Below are 14,555 nucleotides of genomic sequence, written 5' to 3'. Positions count from 1 at the left end.
GGACTTTGTCCTCTGTCCCCAGCTCATTCCCCACCTCTGGTGGCAGGTGTTATGCCTTGGGGATCTCTGGCCCATGCTGTGTGACACTGAGCCAGTGATTCAGCAGCTGTGAGTACCCTGCCCCCCCTCTGATTTTGAGCAGGTGCCAGGCAGGGAGGAGACAGGAAGCCAATGGGGATTGGCCGGTTCAGCCCCATCCCTCCCAGCTTTCCCCAGGCCAGAGACCAGGAACAAAGACGTCCCAGGAAGAGGCAGGAAGAGGCTGCACTGGACAAGTCTCTTCTGACAGAAGGTGCCAGCCGGGGGGTGGCAGGGCTGGGGGTGTTTGTCTTGGCCCTCATAGAGAAGGGGTGCCACCAAGCCTGGGTGAGTGGGCTGGCCCAGAGCGCTGCTTGTTATCAGGTAAATGCTCCCCCTGACCTCCTTGCTCTGGCTTCTGGGCTTTCCTGGACTCCAGCCGCCTCTCTGTTGCTGTATCTCTCATTTCTCTTGCTCACTTTCTCCCTCTCTCTGTCTCTTTCTGTGTCTGTCTCTGTTTCTCTGTCTATCTGTCTTTCTCTTCCTCTCACTTTGACTCTGCTCCCTGAGTTTCCCTGGGCCTTCCTCCCTCCCTCAGCCCCAGGCTCACCCATCCCTAAGCTCTCCCTGCTCTGGCTCAGGGCAGCCTCTCTCTCTCTCCACCCTCTCCTCATCCCTCCCCTTTGCTTTCCCCATTCCTGTCCCCATACATCCCCTCTACCCCTCCCTCTCCTTCTGTCTGTCCCCCTCGCTGTCTCCCTTCTATTCCCTCCCTTTCTCCCTCCCTCTCCCCATCTCTGTCCTCTCTGCTTTCCCCCGTATGCCACTCCCTCTCCCCCTCTCAGCTTCTCCCTTGTCCTGCAGCTCACCTCCTTGGCTCTCTCCTTTGTGAACCACCCTTCTCTCCCTCCAAGCCCACCATCACCATCCTTTTTCCTCGCCCTCAGAAGCTCACCCTCTGTCCCAGCTTTCCTGAGGATGCTGCTGCTGAACCTGTCCTGGCTGGGACTCGGGCCCAAGGGCCCCTCCCCATGGCTGCTGCTTTTGCTGATCGGGACCTCCTGGCTCCTGGCCCGTGCCCTGTCCTGGGCCTATGCCTTCTACAACAAGAGCCGCCTCCTCCGATGCTTCCACCAGCACCCAAAGCGGAACTGGTTCTTGGGTCACTTGGGCCTGGTGAGTAGGGTGCCAGGATTGGGATGGGACATCCAAGGAGTAAGGAATGGGGCTCAGGGGCTGAGAGATGGGGCCTGGGCTGAATCCAGGACAGCAGAAATTCAGGGAGACCAAGGTGAGCCCCTCTCTTCTCACTTACGCTCCAGGTCCATTTCTCTCCTCTTTGGTCCACCCCATGCCCTGAGGCCTTTCTCTCATTGTTACCCCCACCTCCTCCAAGCCTGCTTGGGGTCACCTTCCTGCCTGTTGTCCCCATTAGTGCAGCTTCCCAGGGTGGCTGGATGGAGCCTATGACCTGCCCTGTCCTGTCTCTATCCTGAACACAGATCCTTCCTCAGGGGCATAGTCCAGGATCTGGTTGCACCCTTGGTCCTCTCAGTGAACCTCAGGCCAGTACCTAACATTCTCTGGGCCAAGGGGCACAGCTGGGCCAGAGGAGCAGCCTCCCCATTCCCCACCTCCTGGGACACCTCCCCCTCTTGTAGGATCCTTCAGCTTCCAAGTTGTGCTAATGACCCTGTTGCCAAACCTGAATAAAAGCTGGACACCTCCCCTTTCAGAAGCCTTCCTTGACTCCTGACATTCCTCTCCCATGACTTGGCCTTGTTCACACTTGTTCTTAAACAGATAATTGTCTAATTGTTTGGTTAATTAATTGTATATCTCTCCCATTAGACTGGGGTCAAGTACTCTATCTGCAATGCTCAGCCAAGGGGCTGGCATACAGTAGGCACTCAACAAATGTTTGATGTTCTAGTGGTTGAGTTTGCCATGACCACCTCGGGTCATCCAAGGCCAGAGGGAGGAACTCCCAGTTGCTCCTCTCCCCCACACCAGCTGTAGGATGCTCAAGGCTAACTAGCTCCCTCTCTCCCAGGCATGAGGACTATAGCTTGGGAAAGGGTGACTCTCCCCTCCCATGTTCTTCCTGGATATTTCCTGAGATTCTGGGTCTTGGAATTCCTGGAGGCCATGGGACTGTCATAAATTACTGCAGCTCTGCCTCCATCTTGTCCTTGGAGGCTGGTCCTGATCGCCATTCTCCTCTTCCCATCCCTCTTGCTGTCACCCTCCCTCTCTGGATCGATTTCATCCAGCACATTGAATCCTTGGCACAGGGTCTTTGGGAAGAAGGTAACAGGTCACAAAGGTGACAGCGACATATGTCTACCTGCCAGGAGCAGCCTAGGTGTCCTGTGGGACCAGGGAGGAGAGTTCACCTGGCCACTTCAGGGTATGTGGCCTCAGTTTCTTTACTTGTGAATGCCCCATCAATGGGCATGTCTGTAGGTTCAGGGAGAAGGTGCACAGAGACACTCTGTACCCAGCCTGGTATACAGGTGTTCCTCCCAGTGGGACCCCCATTCTGATAGACAGTCATAGTTCGTGCCTTCACCCGGGGGGCTTCCAAGGCTGGAAGTTGCCCATTTGTAGACCTCCCTACAGGATCTCCCTACAGGACCTCCTCCTCCTTGGGCTCTGCCACACAGGTTCTCCTCTTCAGGTACCCTCTGTTCTGGGAACTCTACCAGATGAGAACATCTGTCTTCTCCACCCAAAATCTGCCTCTCAGTGGGCAGAGAACATGTCTTCTGTGTCTGCCCTGGATCACACATTTTGGGCCTGAAGACTCCAGGATCTTCTGGCCCCAGGACACTTGGTTCCCTCCATCATTGAAGAGCTCCTACACACTGTTTAGGCAGAGGCTGAACTGGGGCATGGAGGGGACCAGCCAGTGGCTCCTCTTCAGAAGGCGACTGTACCCCCTTCACTTGCAGGTCAACAACGATGAGCAGGGCTTGACCCAGGTGGCTCAACTGGTGGCCACCTATCCCAAGGCTCTTGTGTCCTGGCTGGGGCCCATCATCCCTATCATCACTCTGTACCACCCAGACCTCATCCGGTGTGTCACCAATGCCTCAGGTAACCATGCAGAGCTTGTGGTGATGGACACTGTGGGGATCTCAAGGGTGTTGAGACCCTTCACCCCCAAGCTTGCGAGGGCTTCTGCGGGGATACCAGCACCTCATCTGCTCCCTTATCTCAGCTGTCTTTCTCATTCTCTTTCTTTTATATGTTCACCAACCCCCATCTCATCATGGCCTCCCTGCCCTCTTGTTCTGGGCACTACTGCGGTCATATGAGGCATCAATCAAAAATAAGTTCTGGAGGCACCCCCAGTGTTGGGGAGATGGATGTGGATACAAATACCCTCAACCCTGTGTGGTCAGGAATGGGGCGAGAAAGAGAGAGAAAGAGAGAGGGAGAGAGAGAGAGATGGGCTGGGGTAGCCCAGAGGAGATGCAAGGCTTCTGCTGGGCAGGCTGAAAGACCTCCTGGAGGAGGAGTTGCTGCATCTGAATCTGGAACAATGACGAGGAAATTTCATGCAGCAGGCAGGGTGGTGCAGGGAGCAGTGGTAATTTCTGTGCCCTTGGTCTCTAGTTGCTGTGGTCTATGCAAAGAAAGGGAATCTATTGACTGAAAAGTCCAGGAAGAACCATCCTCAGGCACAGATGGATCCAAGATTCAAAAGATGTCATCACAAGTCTGTCTCAAAATCTCAGTTCTACTTTTCTCTGCATCAGTCTTACTTTCAAGGCAGCTCTTTCCTCATGGTGTAAACAGTGAGTCCCAAGAGCTCAATTTGTTTACACTCCCTCATAGTTCCCATTCTCATAAATCACCCATGTCCTTGCCTGGGTCATAAGATCACTTCCCGAGACAATCGTCATGTCCCTGATTGTCCAGCCTTCATGGACTTCGGACTCTCAGAGCTGTTGATCTGGTGGCACAAAAGAGTCTGCATGTTAAGAACACAGGTCCTGGATTCAGACATACCTGGGGTTGGGACTCAGGCACCCCACTTATGATCTGAAGGACTCTCACAAGTGACTTCATCATCACAAACTCCTTTTCCTTATTGGGAAGATGGGAATGGAAAGGAAACCAAGGTGATTGTGATGTTTGTGGACTGAATGGGGAAAGACCTTTTCTGTGCCTGTAACTGAGGGACCCTGAAATGTGTGTGAGCTGTGGGACCCAGGAGAAGGTGCAGAGAGGATGAGCAGCTGGCCGGGTTAGAGGACTCAGCTCTGGGTCACTGCCATCCAAGTGGTTCACTTGGGCAGCCTGGAAGGATGTGAATTTCGTCCTCTTGGTTCCTCCCCATATTCAGAGCTTGGAAGAAGGTCTTCTCTACACATAGGGGTAGTGAGCCCCTATGAGGGGGTGTGTTGCTGGTGGGTGGGGCCCTATCATGTTATCATCCACATCTTCCACCCCATCTTCATCAAGCCTGTCCTCACTGCTCCAGGTAGATCCCCCATCAGCCACAGCTGCTGCCTCCTACCACTTATATCCTCAACATCCCGACCACTGTTCACGTCTGGTCCTGTCTACAGTGAGTCTGTGTGACATCTTCTGTGTAGCCACATTGGTCATGTCTGCTTATACCTGGGATCATAGGGACATTGTCTCAGTCATATCTGGGGCTCAGCTGTGGCCAAGAACCTTTGGGTCATGTCTGGGACCATCTGGGTCTTGCCAAAGAAGCTGAGTGTGATAGTATTGTTCTCCTCCTGTTCACGTCTGAGTCATGTTTATGTCTTGTTTGATGTCAATGCAAGAATGTGTCTGGACCCATGTTCCCTCTGAGTAATGTCTGGAACCTTATTTGAAAAATGTATGAGGCGGGTATAAGGTATCTCTGGATCACATCTGGTGAATTTGGGGACATGAACAAGACCATATTCTAATTATGTCTAGAGAACATCTGTAGGGAGACCTGAAGTCATGTCAAATGGTGTTTAGTTCAACATAGAGGATGCTGTTTCATGTCAATGTTTGCTCTTTTCTGCTGCTGCAGCTGGGTCTGTTCACCCCTTGTCTCCCCTTATTCCCTGCTTCCTCTGTGCATGACCCATTCCTGCTATGCTGGGCTTGGTGGGAGAAAGGGCAGACACCCCCCCCCCCCGAAGTCCCTCCCTGATCCCATCCATGACTTCTGATGGTGAATCTCTGTCAGCCACCATCGCACCCAAAACTGCGGTCTTCTACCAGTTCCTGAAACCCTGGTTGGGTGAGTAACTGCAGGAAACAGAGGTTGGGGACATCCTTGGGGGCCAGGGAAGGGATGCCCTTTCCCACTGCTCATGGCTGCCTCTACTAGGGGATGGGCTTCTGCTGAGTGCCGGTGACAAGTGGAGCCATCACCGCCGCATGCTGACACCTGCCTTCCACTTCAACGTCCTGAAGCCCTATATGAAGATTTTCAATGAAAGCGTGAACATCATGCATGTGAGTCCATTCAACCCATGGTTCTAGATGAAGCCTTAGATGGAAGGGACCCCAGACACATCTGGTCTGGAGTGTGGTGTCTGTTGGGTGACTGTGAGGCCATTGCTCTTTCTTTCTGTGCCTCAGTTTCCTCATCCACATAATCAGGATAATGATCTCTATTCTAAGGGTGATCAAGGTGATTTAATGGAATCATGTCTCTAGTATACAGTACATGATAAGAAGGTGTTGTTTTAATCTCCCTCCCAGAATCCTTGGGACTAATGAATGATAATGATGAAAAGTGCAGAATAGCACTCCTTATAAAATAAGAGTTTATTATTGCTTAGAAGTCTATGGGTCAATTGACTGGCTCTGCAGGACATGGATGGGCTCACTCATGAATCTGGGGTCAGGTAGGTGGATCTGCCAGTCCAGGCTCCCCTATCTCAAATGGTTGGATCTAGGCCAGGCTGACCTAGGATGGCCGCCACTGGGACAATTGGACTTTCCTTCATGTGATCTCTTGTCTGACAGCAGGCAGCCCAAGCTTGCACATATGGCAGAAACAGGGTTCCCAGAGAGTGAGAGAAAACTGCAATGTGTCTAAAAGCCTAGGTTTAGAATTACCATGTCATTATTATCACTGCATTTTATTAGACCAAGCAAGTCACACCACCAGCCTAGAATCAAAGGGTGGGGAAATAGGTTTCACTTCCTCATAGAAATAATTGCAAATTTGCAAAGGTGAGTATATAGGGTAAAGTGAAACACTGTGGACAAAGATTTTATGAACTGCTTGTTTTTTTCCCTACTTGTAATCTGATAAGTTCGCTTGTAACTATTTCATGGATTCTGCCAAAAGACATGAGACTCTTGGGTCAGAGACAAAGGACTTTCCAATTAATGGCACAGCAAGCAGCTTGTGCTTCATGTTGGTTTGTATTCTTTTTTGAAGCCACCCAAATCTAATAAGGGTGACATAAATATGCCCAAATGGATGCCTGCACATGCAGAGTATTGCATTATAGGCTTATGGAATCTGCCACATTAATAGGAAAAAAGAAGCAAACCTGTTTTTGTCCAAGGGAAGACATTATATCATCCCTCAAGGTTGCCTGCTGCAAACACAACTCTGAGAATTAGTCCAGGTAGAGTTTCAGGTCCTTGCATTCTTGGTGTGACCAGCAAGAATGTGAAGTGTTACTTGGGCCCTATGATGGATTGCCTCTCCCAACAGAGGAAATGTTTTTACAATCAGCCTATAACAAGGATGATGATGGTGGTGGTGGTGGTGGTGAAGATAAGGAAAGCTACCATTTATTAAGCTTTCACTGTATGTCAGAAAAGGTGCCATTCTAAGAAATATGTTGTCTAATTTAATTTTCATAACCTGAAGTGGTTGAGATAGTCTATTTTTGCCCTATTACAAATAAAGGAACTGAGGCTCAGAGAGGAAAAGGAATAAAGAAATAAAGAAAATGAGGCTCAGGATCATTCAGCTATTAAGTTTATTACTTTCTCTGACACTAAATGAGGTCATCTAATTTGTTACTAAAGCTTTGGCAACTGGTAACCAGGGGAGGATGATGATTTGATCCAAGGACATACCAAGCACATGGGGCAGAGCTGGGACATGAGCCTATGTCCCCTGATCACAGTCATGGAATCTCCATTTCCTAATAGTGACATCTTTCCCACCCAAGCCTGGTCCTCCCTGAATCTGGGTATCTGGGGTGAAAGACCAGGACTTTGGATTCAGACAGGTGGCTGGGGTTGGGGAAGGGGATCTGGACAGACATGGCCCAGCCCCAGTTCTTCCCCTGTCTCTGGCCAGGCCAAGTGGCAGCGCCTGGCCTCAGAGGGCAGTGCCCACCTGGACATGTTTGAGCACATCAGCCTCATGACCCTGGACAGTCTGCAGAAATGTGTCTTCAGCTTCGACAGCCACTGCCAGGAGTGAGTTCTGACCAGGTCCAGGGAACTTGGTCCATTGACCCAAGGGAGTAGGTGGGGGAGGGATGACTGCCAGAGCAATCCAAAGGGCCTTCCTGGATGAGGTGGGTGAGAGCTGGACATTGATGGACAAGGGAAGGGAGAAAGAAAGAAAGGAATTTACAGGTAGTACAAATATTTGAGTAAAGGCAAGCAAAGTAGGATGATCAGCACATGGATGCACCTAGGAATTGGGGTTGGAGAGATGTAGAGGGCTGGATCTTAAGGCTCTCAGAAACCAGACAAAGATTTATAAACTTTATCCTGAAGTTTCTAGGAAGCTATGGAAGATGGTGAGCAGATGAGTGGCATGGTCAGAACAGAGCTTTGGAGATCTGTCTCTGTGTAGGTCTGACTTCTGATAGTTGTTCTGACTTTGGATATGAGGATACCAGGGAGAGGACTGGGCCCATGTTGAGAGGATGATGTCTGAGATGGGCAGAGAGGTTGGGGGCAGGTCAGATATGACGGAATATTGGGCATGAGGGTAGAGATAGTCATGGAGTCTAAGCTCTGCCCTAGGTACATGGAGTCCAGGAGGCAATTCAATGAGATGGGGATACAGGGCAGAAGAAAGATTGGAGAGTCATGCCCCTTAGGTAATTCCCACCATGTATCTCTGGGACCTTCTTCTCCTGGATGCTCAGGTTCCTGTTGGGAAGTAGCTCCCAGCTTCTGGCTGGGGAGTACTCCTGAAGACTCGGGTATGATACTTTGTTCCCTCCCTTTATGTCCTCCTCCTGTAGGAAGCCCAGCCAATATATTGCAGTCATCCTGGAGCTAAGTGCCCTAGCTGCAAAACGGCACCAGCAGATCTTACTGCACATGGATTTCTTGTACCATCTTACTTCTGATGGGCAGCGCTTCCTCAGGGCCTGCCAGCTGGTGCATGACTTCACAGATGCCATCATCCAGGAGCATCGCCGCAACCTCCCTGATGAGGGTGCTGATGACTTCCTCATGGACAAGGCCAGGACCAAGACTTTGGACTTCATCGATGTGCTTCTGATGGCCAAGGTGGGCTTCTCTGGGATCTGAATTCAAGAGTTAGACTGGAACTTGATTTCAAATGCCAGATCAAAGAACTTGGATTCAATTCAGAGGGTACTGGAGAGCCATAGAAGGTGTTTGAGGATGGGAGAGGTGGAGCAGAAATGCATATTGGAAGTCACTCTCTGGAATGTAGCCTGCAGGGAAAACTTCAGTCTGAAACTGTGAAGGGTATGAGAATTTACCTTATTACAAGCTAATAAGTTACCCTGCTGAAGTTTGTTTGTGTATGTATATATATATATACACACATATACATATATGCAAGTGTCTGTGTGTGACACACATATATATGCAAGTGTGTGTGTTTGTGTGTGTGTGTGTGTGTGTGTGTGTATATATATAGGCAGATGTATTAGACATCAATACCCAGTAGAATTATTGTGATGCTTCCTTACTCTCAAATTACTCCAAGGGAAACATATGTGCCAGTATTTTCAACTGTAAATGCAGTAGAGTTTGCACTACAGCAGAGGACTTGGAGATCATACAGTAGAGATGGCACATCACATCTGCCCCTCTACCCTCCTGGGGGAGATTGAGATAGATGATAGATGATAGATAGATAGATAGATGATAGATAGATACCAAGACCTTTGTTCTGGCGTGTAAACAAGTTCCCTGAAGCAAGAAGGTTAAGTCTCTAGTTTATGACCCCACTGGGGGTAGTTAATAAAGGATTCTATGGATTCACTATCCTAGATGGTGAGATAATGTGTCTTGAGCAGGCATATTTCTAACTTCCAAGGCACATTGTCATTCGCTCCTCTCATTTCAAGATTGACAGTAATTTTTATCTCAGAAGCTCTCATGCAGAAACATGAAAATATTCCTACAGAACATTGATTCCTCATGAAGGTCAAACATGAAGCAAGAACAATAGGGAGGTGGCCTGTGAGGTGGGGTCTGTGGGGATGGTGAGGAAGTGAGTTCTAAAAGTACAGGGTGATCCTCGTTTCTGGAATTGTGATGGATCTTCAGACAATGTGTCAGTTAGGGTGGAAGACTCTCAGAGCTGGAGTGATTCTGGGAGTCTTGCCTCCTTTCCAGGATGAAGATGGGAAGGTACTGTCAGATGAGGACATCCGAGCAGAGGCTGAAACCTTCATGTTTGGGGGTGAGTGTACCAGCTTGGGATTATGGTGGGGGAAGGGGTGTCTGCATCCAAGGGACTTGCTGGGTGGAACCTGGACTACCGTTCTGCAGTATCCTTTTCCCATCCTCCTTGAGGGCATTCAGGTAAAGGAGCTGTCCGCCCAATGGTGCTGAATCGGCCCAGAGACTGAAGTCTCGCTGGCTGTTCCTCAGGCCATGACACTACAGCCAGCGGCCTCTCCTGGATCCTGTATAACCTTGCAAAGCACCCGGAATACCAGGATCGCTGCCGGCAGGAGGTGCGAGAGCTCCTGAGGGACCGTCAGTCAGAGGAGATTGAATGGTGAGGGCAGATTCTCGTGGCCTGTTACCTGACCTTTTCTCATTGGCGCTGCTTCCCAGATGGGAACAGAAGTAGGTCTTTTCGCTGATTCTTCCATTATCGATTAGTGGAATTAGGAGCAGAGCCCAGAGGCAGGGCAGTACCCAGCTTGGCTGTCGGGGGAAATGATGTAGGTTTTTGGGTGAGAAACATCTGGTTTTGAAAACTTGATCCTGTACCAGTTTGTCAAGTGATCTTAAATGGTTCATTTCTTCTTTCCAAGAGTGAGTTTCTCCCACTAATATGGGATCAGTCTCCAGCTCCCAGGACTTCTGGGAGAATTAGGGGCAATATTTAAAGGCAGATGCTGGTTGGGACATGGTACAAATGACCTCTTCTCCCATGGTTTTACCCCTGAAATCAGTTTTCCAAAGATCTTCACTCTCCTGAATATTTATTCTTTTCTGCCCCATAATTCTTACCCTCTGGTCCATTCCAGTGATTCACAGGAGATATCTGGGGGTGAAGGTTTTCCATCTCTAGTTGAGAAAGACCTGCTTCATTTATCCATCCTGCCCTGCTCCTCATCCTCACCTCTGCTCCCGGTCTCATTCTGGTACAGGAAGGATCCAGCCTCAGATTGTGCCTTCCAGGTACTCCCAGTCTGGTGGGAGAACAGGTCCAGACCTGTGTCTTGCAGGAAAAATTCCTAGAAGTGCACCTGGTGAATCAAAGACCCTTTGATTAGCTAGGATCTCTAGTACAATGTTAGAATATTGGACACGCTTTTCTTACTCATTTGTAGTTTGGTAATGTTTTCTTACCAGGAAGAATATTTTATTTTAATGTAAATTTGTTAAGCTTTCCATGGATGGTATCTGGGGGGTGGGTTTTTCTCAGAATGACTTCTAAAATTAGCCAGCTAAGTTTTCTCTGTTTCTTTTGTGATACTGCTTTTCTAATGCTCAAATCTTTGCTCTACCTGGGATTTATTGTGTTATAGGGAATGAGAGTCAAAAAGAAATGATGAACAGTTCTCACAGGGCAGCAGGGGTTGGGGGAGTCTGTCTTTGCTCCCAGGACAACTGTTGGGGGTTTCAATAGGGACGACCTGGCCAACTTGCCCTTCCTGACCATGTGCATCAAGGAGAGTCTGCGGTTGCACCCCCCAGTCCCCGTCATCTCCCGCTGCTGTACCCAGGATGTTGTGCTCCCGGATGGCCGTGTTATCCCCAAAGGTGCTTGCAATGACAGGTGGAGGAGGCTCCTGGGCAGGAAAGGGGTTCCATCAGGCAGTGGGTCCTCCTCCTGACTGCCCCCTCCTCTCCCACAGGTGTTATCTGCCTCATCAGCATTTTCGGGACCCATCACAACCCATCAATCTGGCCCAACCCTGAGGTGCTGATCTTCCCCCACTGGTTTAAACACTATAGGGAACTGGGGGATGGTGCGGGGTCCTGACCCAGGAAATCAGACCCACCTCCCCCATCATACACACATCTGCCTCTTGAAGGCTTGCTGTCCTGGGAGACCCCTATTCCCCCAGCTGTGTATCTCATCCACCTCCAGGTCTATGACCCCTTCCGCTTTGACCCAGAAAACACCAAGGAGAGGTCACCTCTGGCTTTCATTCCTTTCTCAGCAGGTCCCAGGTGAGGCTAGCAGGTGTCAGAGGTGGGGATGGGGAGATGGGTGGTGGGGGTCCGGGTTTCAGTCTTGGCCTGATTGTGGGAGAAGGGGAGGTTCCAGGTGGTCAGAGTTCAACCTCCTCTTTTCCACTCCCTGAGGGGATGGGCAAGGATCTGGAGAAAGGGGGAGGGGCCCAAGGAGGGGTCCCAGGTGTGCTCAGCGTCCCCTCCTCCACATCTGATGATTGAGCTGGGGTTGGAGTCCAGGCCAAGCTCGGGACACGGACGACCACATGGGGGTCCCATGCACAGTTAGCCCCCCTTCTGCCTCCCAGGCTGAGGGAGAGAGCAGGGGTCCCAAGGCATATCCAGGCGCCATGGGGGTCCAGTTGGGAGTCCCAGGCGCAGTATGAGCCCCAATCCTGCCTGCAGGAACTGCATCGGGCAGACATTCGCCATGATTGAGATGAAGGTGGTCCTGGCGCGCACGCTGCTGAGCTTCCGCTTCCTGCCGGATGAGATGGAGCCTCGGAGGAAGCCGGAGCTGATCCTGCGCACGGAGAAGGGACTTTGGCTGCGGGTGGAGCCGCTGAGCACTGGTCTGCAGGGATCCCCCGCCACACGGCCTTAGAGGGATCCCTGACTCCATCCATCTGCCTTTATCCTGGAAGAAAACTTTGCTCTCCTCTCTGTCGGAACTTCATTGAGCTTCATCGTGGGGCACTTGGTCTCTGCAGGGATCCAAGGGGTGATGGTGACTGTTGAGAGGTGGGCCTGCTATCTCCAAGTCTAAGTCCTGGCTGCCCTGCAGGCTGTCCACAATGGACCCCCACACCGATGGTGGGCTCTCCAGGAGCCCAATCACAGACCTTATTCTGTGGGCCATTGGGAGCTGTGGAAGGTGTTTGAGCAGGAGAGGGACCAGGGTTAAAGACAGACTTAAGGGGCAAGCTTGAGGCTCCAACTCTTGGAAGAAGAGATCCCACGGTGGTGATTCCCCTTCCCCTGGGCCATGGGTGCCCCAAAACAAAGGTGCCTGGATTTCCAGAACACAGCGAGAGAAGAGCTGCAGCCCCCAGCCTGAAAGCCTCTCTGGGAATCACAGTTCCCTTCCTGCTGTTCCCAATGGCCCCAGCCATGTGTCTTCCCCCTCCTAGTCATCCCATCAGTGATCCCCTTCCACTGCCTTGAGAGAGTCTCCTCCCTCTTCTCCTCTGGACCCCCTGATGCTGCCCAGGCAGCCTGGAAGATTCTAGCTGAGTCCCCACTGTGTGCCAGGTGATCCTTCTAATACCTCTGGGTTTTGATTCTTTGTCCCTTTAGTATGAGGCCATCAAAATAGAGGTTCACATATTTCTGAATTGAGAAATGCCTCCAGGGTAGAAGTAAAACTCACATTCATTTTACTCTAGGTTTCAACTTTTATTTGAGCAATGCAACTCCTTTTGGTCTTTTCACTTCATTTATTCACTTACTAAGATTGGAAAAGTATTCAGCTTCTAATGTTGTTTTTAAAATATTGGAAGGTTAATTCAAATAACCACATTTGTGATTAATGGAAACGGGGAGTCGCATGTGGGTTTTCAAATTGTCTGGACCTGATCATTACTCTACTCTTCAATGTATTATGACTGCCAATTGCTATTGTCCTCAGAGATTTCCAGACCCACAAAAACCCACATCAGGATCTAGGGGGATGATTGCACTTCACCCAGTGACTGTAGTCTTTGAACTGGATGGAGGTATCTGTTGGAATTATTGCTTGATTCCCTTAGGAGTATGTGAGTATGTTCTCTATAGGGGAAAGGGGGTATATATTGTATAAGTGAGTTGCTATGGGGTGGACTGTGCCAGTGACTTCCAATTGTGTACTCTGAGAGGCATTCTAGCCCTTTTAGAATCTATGGTTTTAGCTGGGTGCACTGCATCCTGATCCATTTGTAATGAGATTCATCACAGATTACACTTGAAGCCTTCTTTGAAGCTAGAATGGTTATATAACTGCGTCCTCTCACTTATGGAGAAGTAGATGAATTTGTGGTAATTCTGGAGACTTTCTTTAAGAGGAACCTGTGACAATCTCTCTGTCAGGTCTCCCCACTTCCTTCTTCCTGCTGGTTGGCACATTGATGTGGCAGCTAGAACACCATCATGAGCCACAAGGACAAATAATGCACTTTTTGGATTGTGGAGCAGAAAGCTGGAAGCAGGCAGGGTCCTGTGGTGGTGGATCCATCACACCCTGGAGTTGTAAATATTAGGGTTAGAATGCCTGTCTGCTATTTACTAGCTGCTTGGCTTGGAGACAGTTTATGCCTCAGTTTCTTTTCTATCTTACAGCATCTGTCTTCTTGGGCTTGTGAAGATTGAATGAAGCAGCATGTTTAACGTGACTTAGTGCAAAATAAGCATTAATTTTCATTGGGGATTGATTTCCCCCCTCCTTTTTAGAATTTCACGATGCCATAGAAATCACAAGAGTTAAATAAATGTAAATTTTGCCAACTGTGGCAATCTGCTGCTAAAGAAAGCCATCTTAATTTATTTAGTAAGTTCAAAATATTCCCGGTTGTATGTGAGAAGTACAAGAGCCTTTGATGTGACGCTGGCTCGAAGCTGAGAACTGGGGAAAGAAAAAAAAAAAAGCAAAAGCATATCCTAGATAATCACGACCAGGACTTTAATCTCGCTCAGATATTCCGTGAAGTGGAGGCCACACAGGTCCGCAAAGGTGAGGGGAGGGCGGAGGCCGCGGGAGAGGCGCTGCCTCCTTCAGCACCTGGGACAGCGGCCGCTCCCCGCGATTCAATACCCGACCTGCAGGGGACGCCCGAGTAGGTACATCCCTTAGACGCCTGGAGCACAGAGTTCAGGGCCAGAGCGCCTTACTGAGGCGGACGGAGTGGGGGCGGGGGGAGATTACTGGCCTCAAGATAGGAAAGGAAAACTGCAAAATGAAATGCAAAAATACTTCATGCTTTCTAAGCTGAAAG

The 14,555-nt window shown here is 49.9% G+C and overlaps 1 protein-coding gene across 5 annotated transcripts; it reads left to right on the top strand.

Annotated features, from left to right (window-relative positions):
* The first annotated feature begins 247 nt into the window (after positions 1-247).
* Positions 248-14,241, top strand: LOC119520472 (cytochrome P450 4F2-like). 5 transcript variants are annotated; one of them, XR_005214187.1, is made up of 14 exons: positions 276-402; positions 966-1,194; positions 2,973-3,117; positions 5,222-5,275; positions 5,366-5,493; positions 7,310-7,431; positions 8,214-8,484; positions 9,568-9,634; positions 9,826-9,955; positions 10,434-10,587; positions 11,039-11,172; positions 11,268-11,332; positions 11,504-11,586; positions 11,995-12,054. XR_005214187.1 is itself a non-coding variant. In XM_037818358.1 (13 exons), the coding sequence occupies exons 2-13, from the start codon at positions 997-999 to the stop codon at positions 12,191-12,193; spliced, it is 1,596 nt and encodes a 531-aa protein (XP_037674286.1). In that variant the 5' UTR covers positions 248-292; positions 966-996; the 3' UTR covers positions 12,194-14,241. The 5 variants fall into 5 exon arrangements, 4 of the variants coding, with proteins under 4 accessions (XP_037674286.1, XP_037674289.1, XP_037674288.1 ...); XM_037818358.1 differs by lacking the exon at positions 10,434-10,587 and having other exon boundaries at positions 248-292; positions 11,995-14,241; XM_037818361.1 differs by lacking the exon at positions 10,434-10,587 and having other exon boundaries at positions 256-292; positions 986-1,194; positions 11,995-14,241.
* The last annotated feature ends 314 nt before the right edge of the window (positions 14,242-14,555 follow it).

Source organism: Choloepus didactylus, chromosome 25 (assembly GCF_015220235.1).
Source record: "Choloepus didactylus isolate mChoDid1 chromosome 25, mChoDid1.pri, whole genome shotgun sequence".
NCBI lineage: Eukaryota > Metazoa > Chordata > Mammalia > Pilosa > Megalonychidae > Choloepus > Choloepus didactylus.
This window is presented reverse-complemented; position numbering and strand designations above follow the sequence as displayed.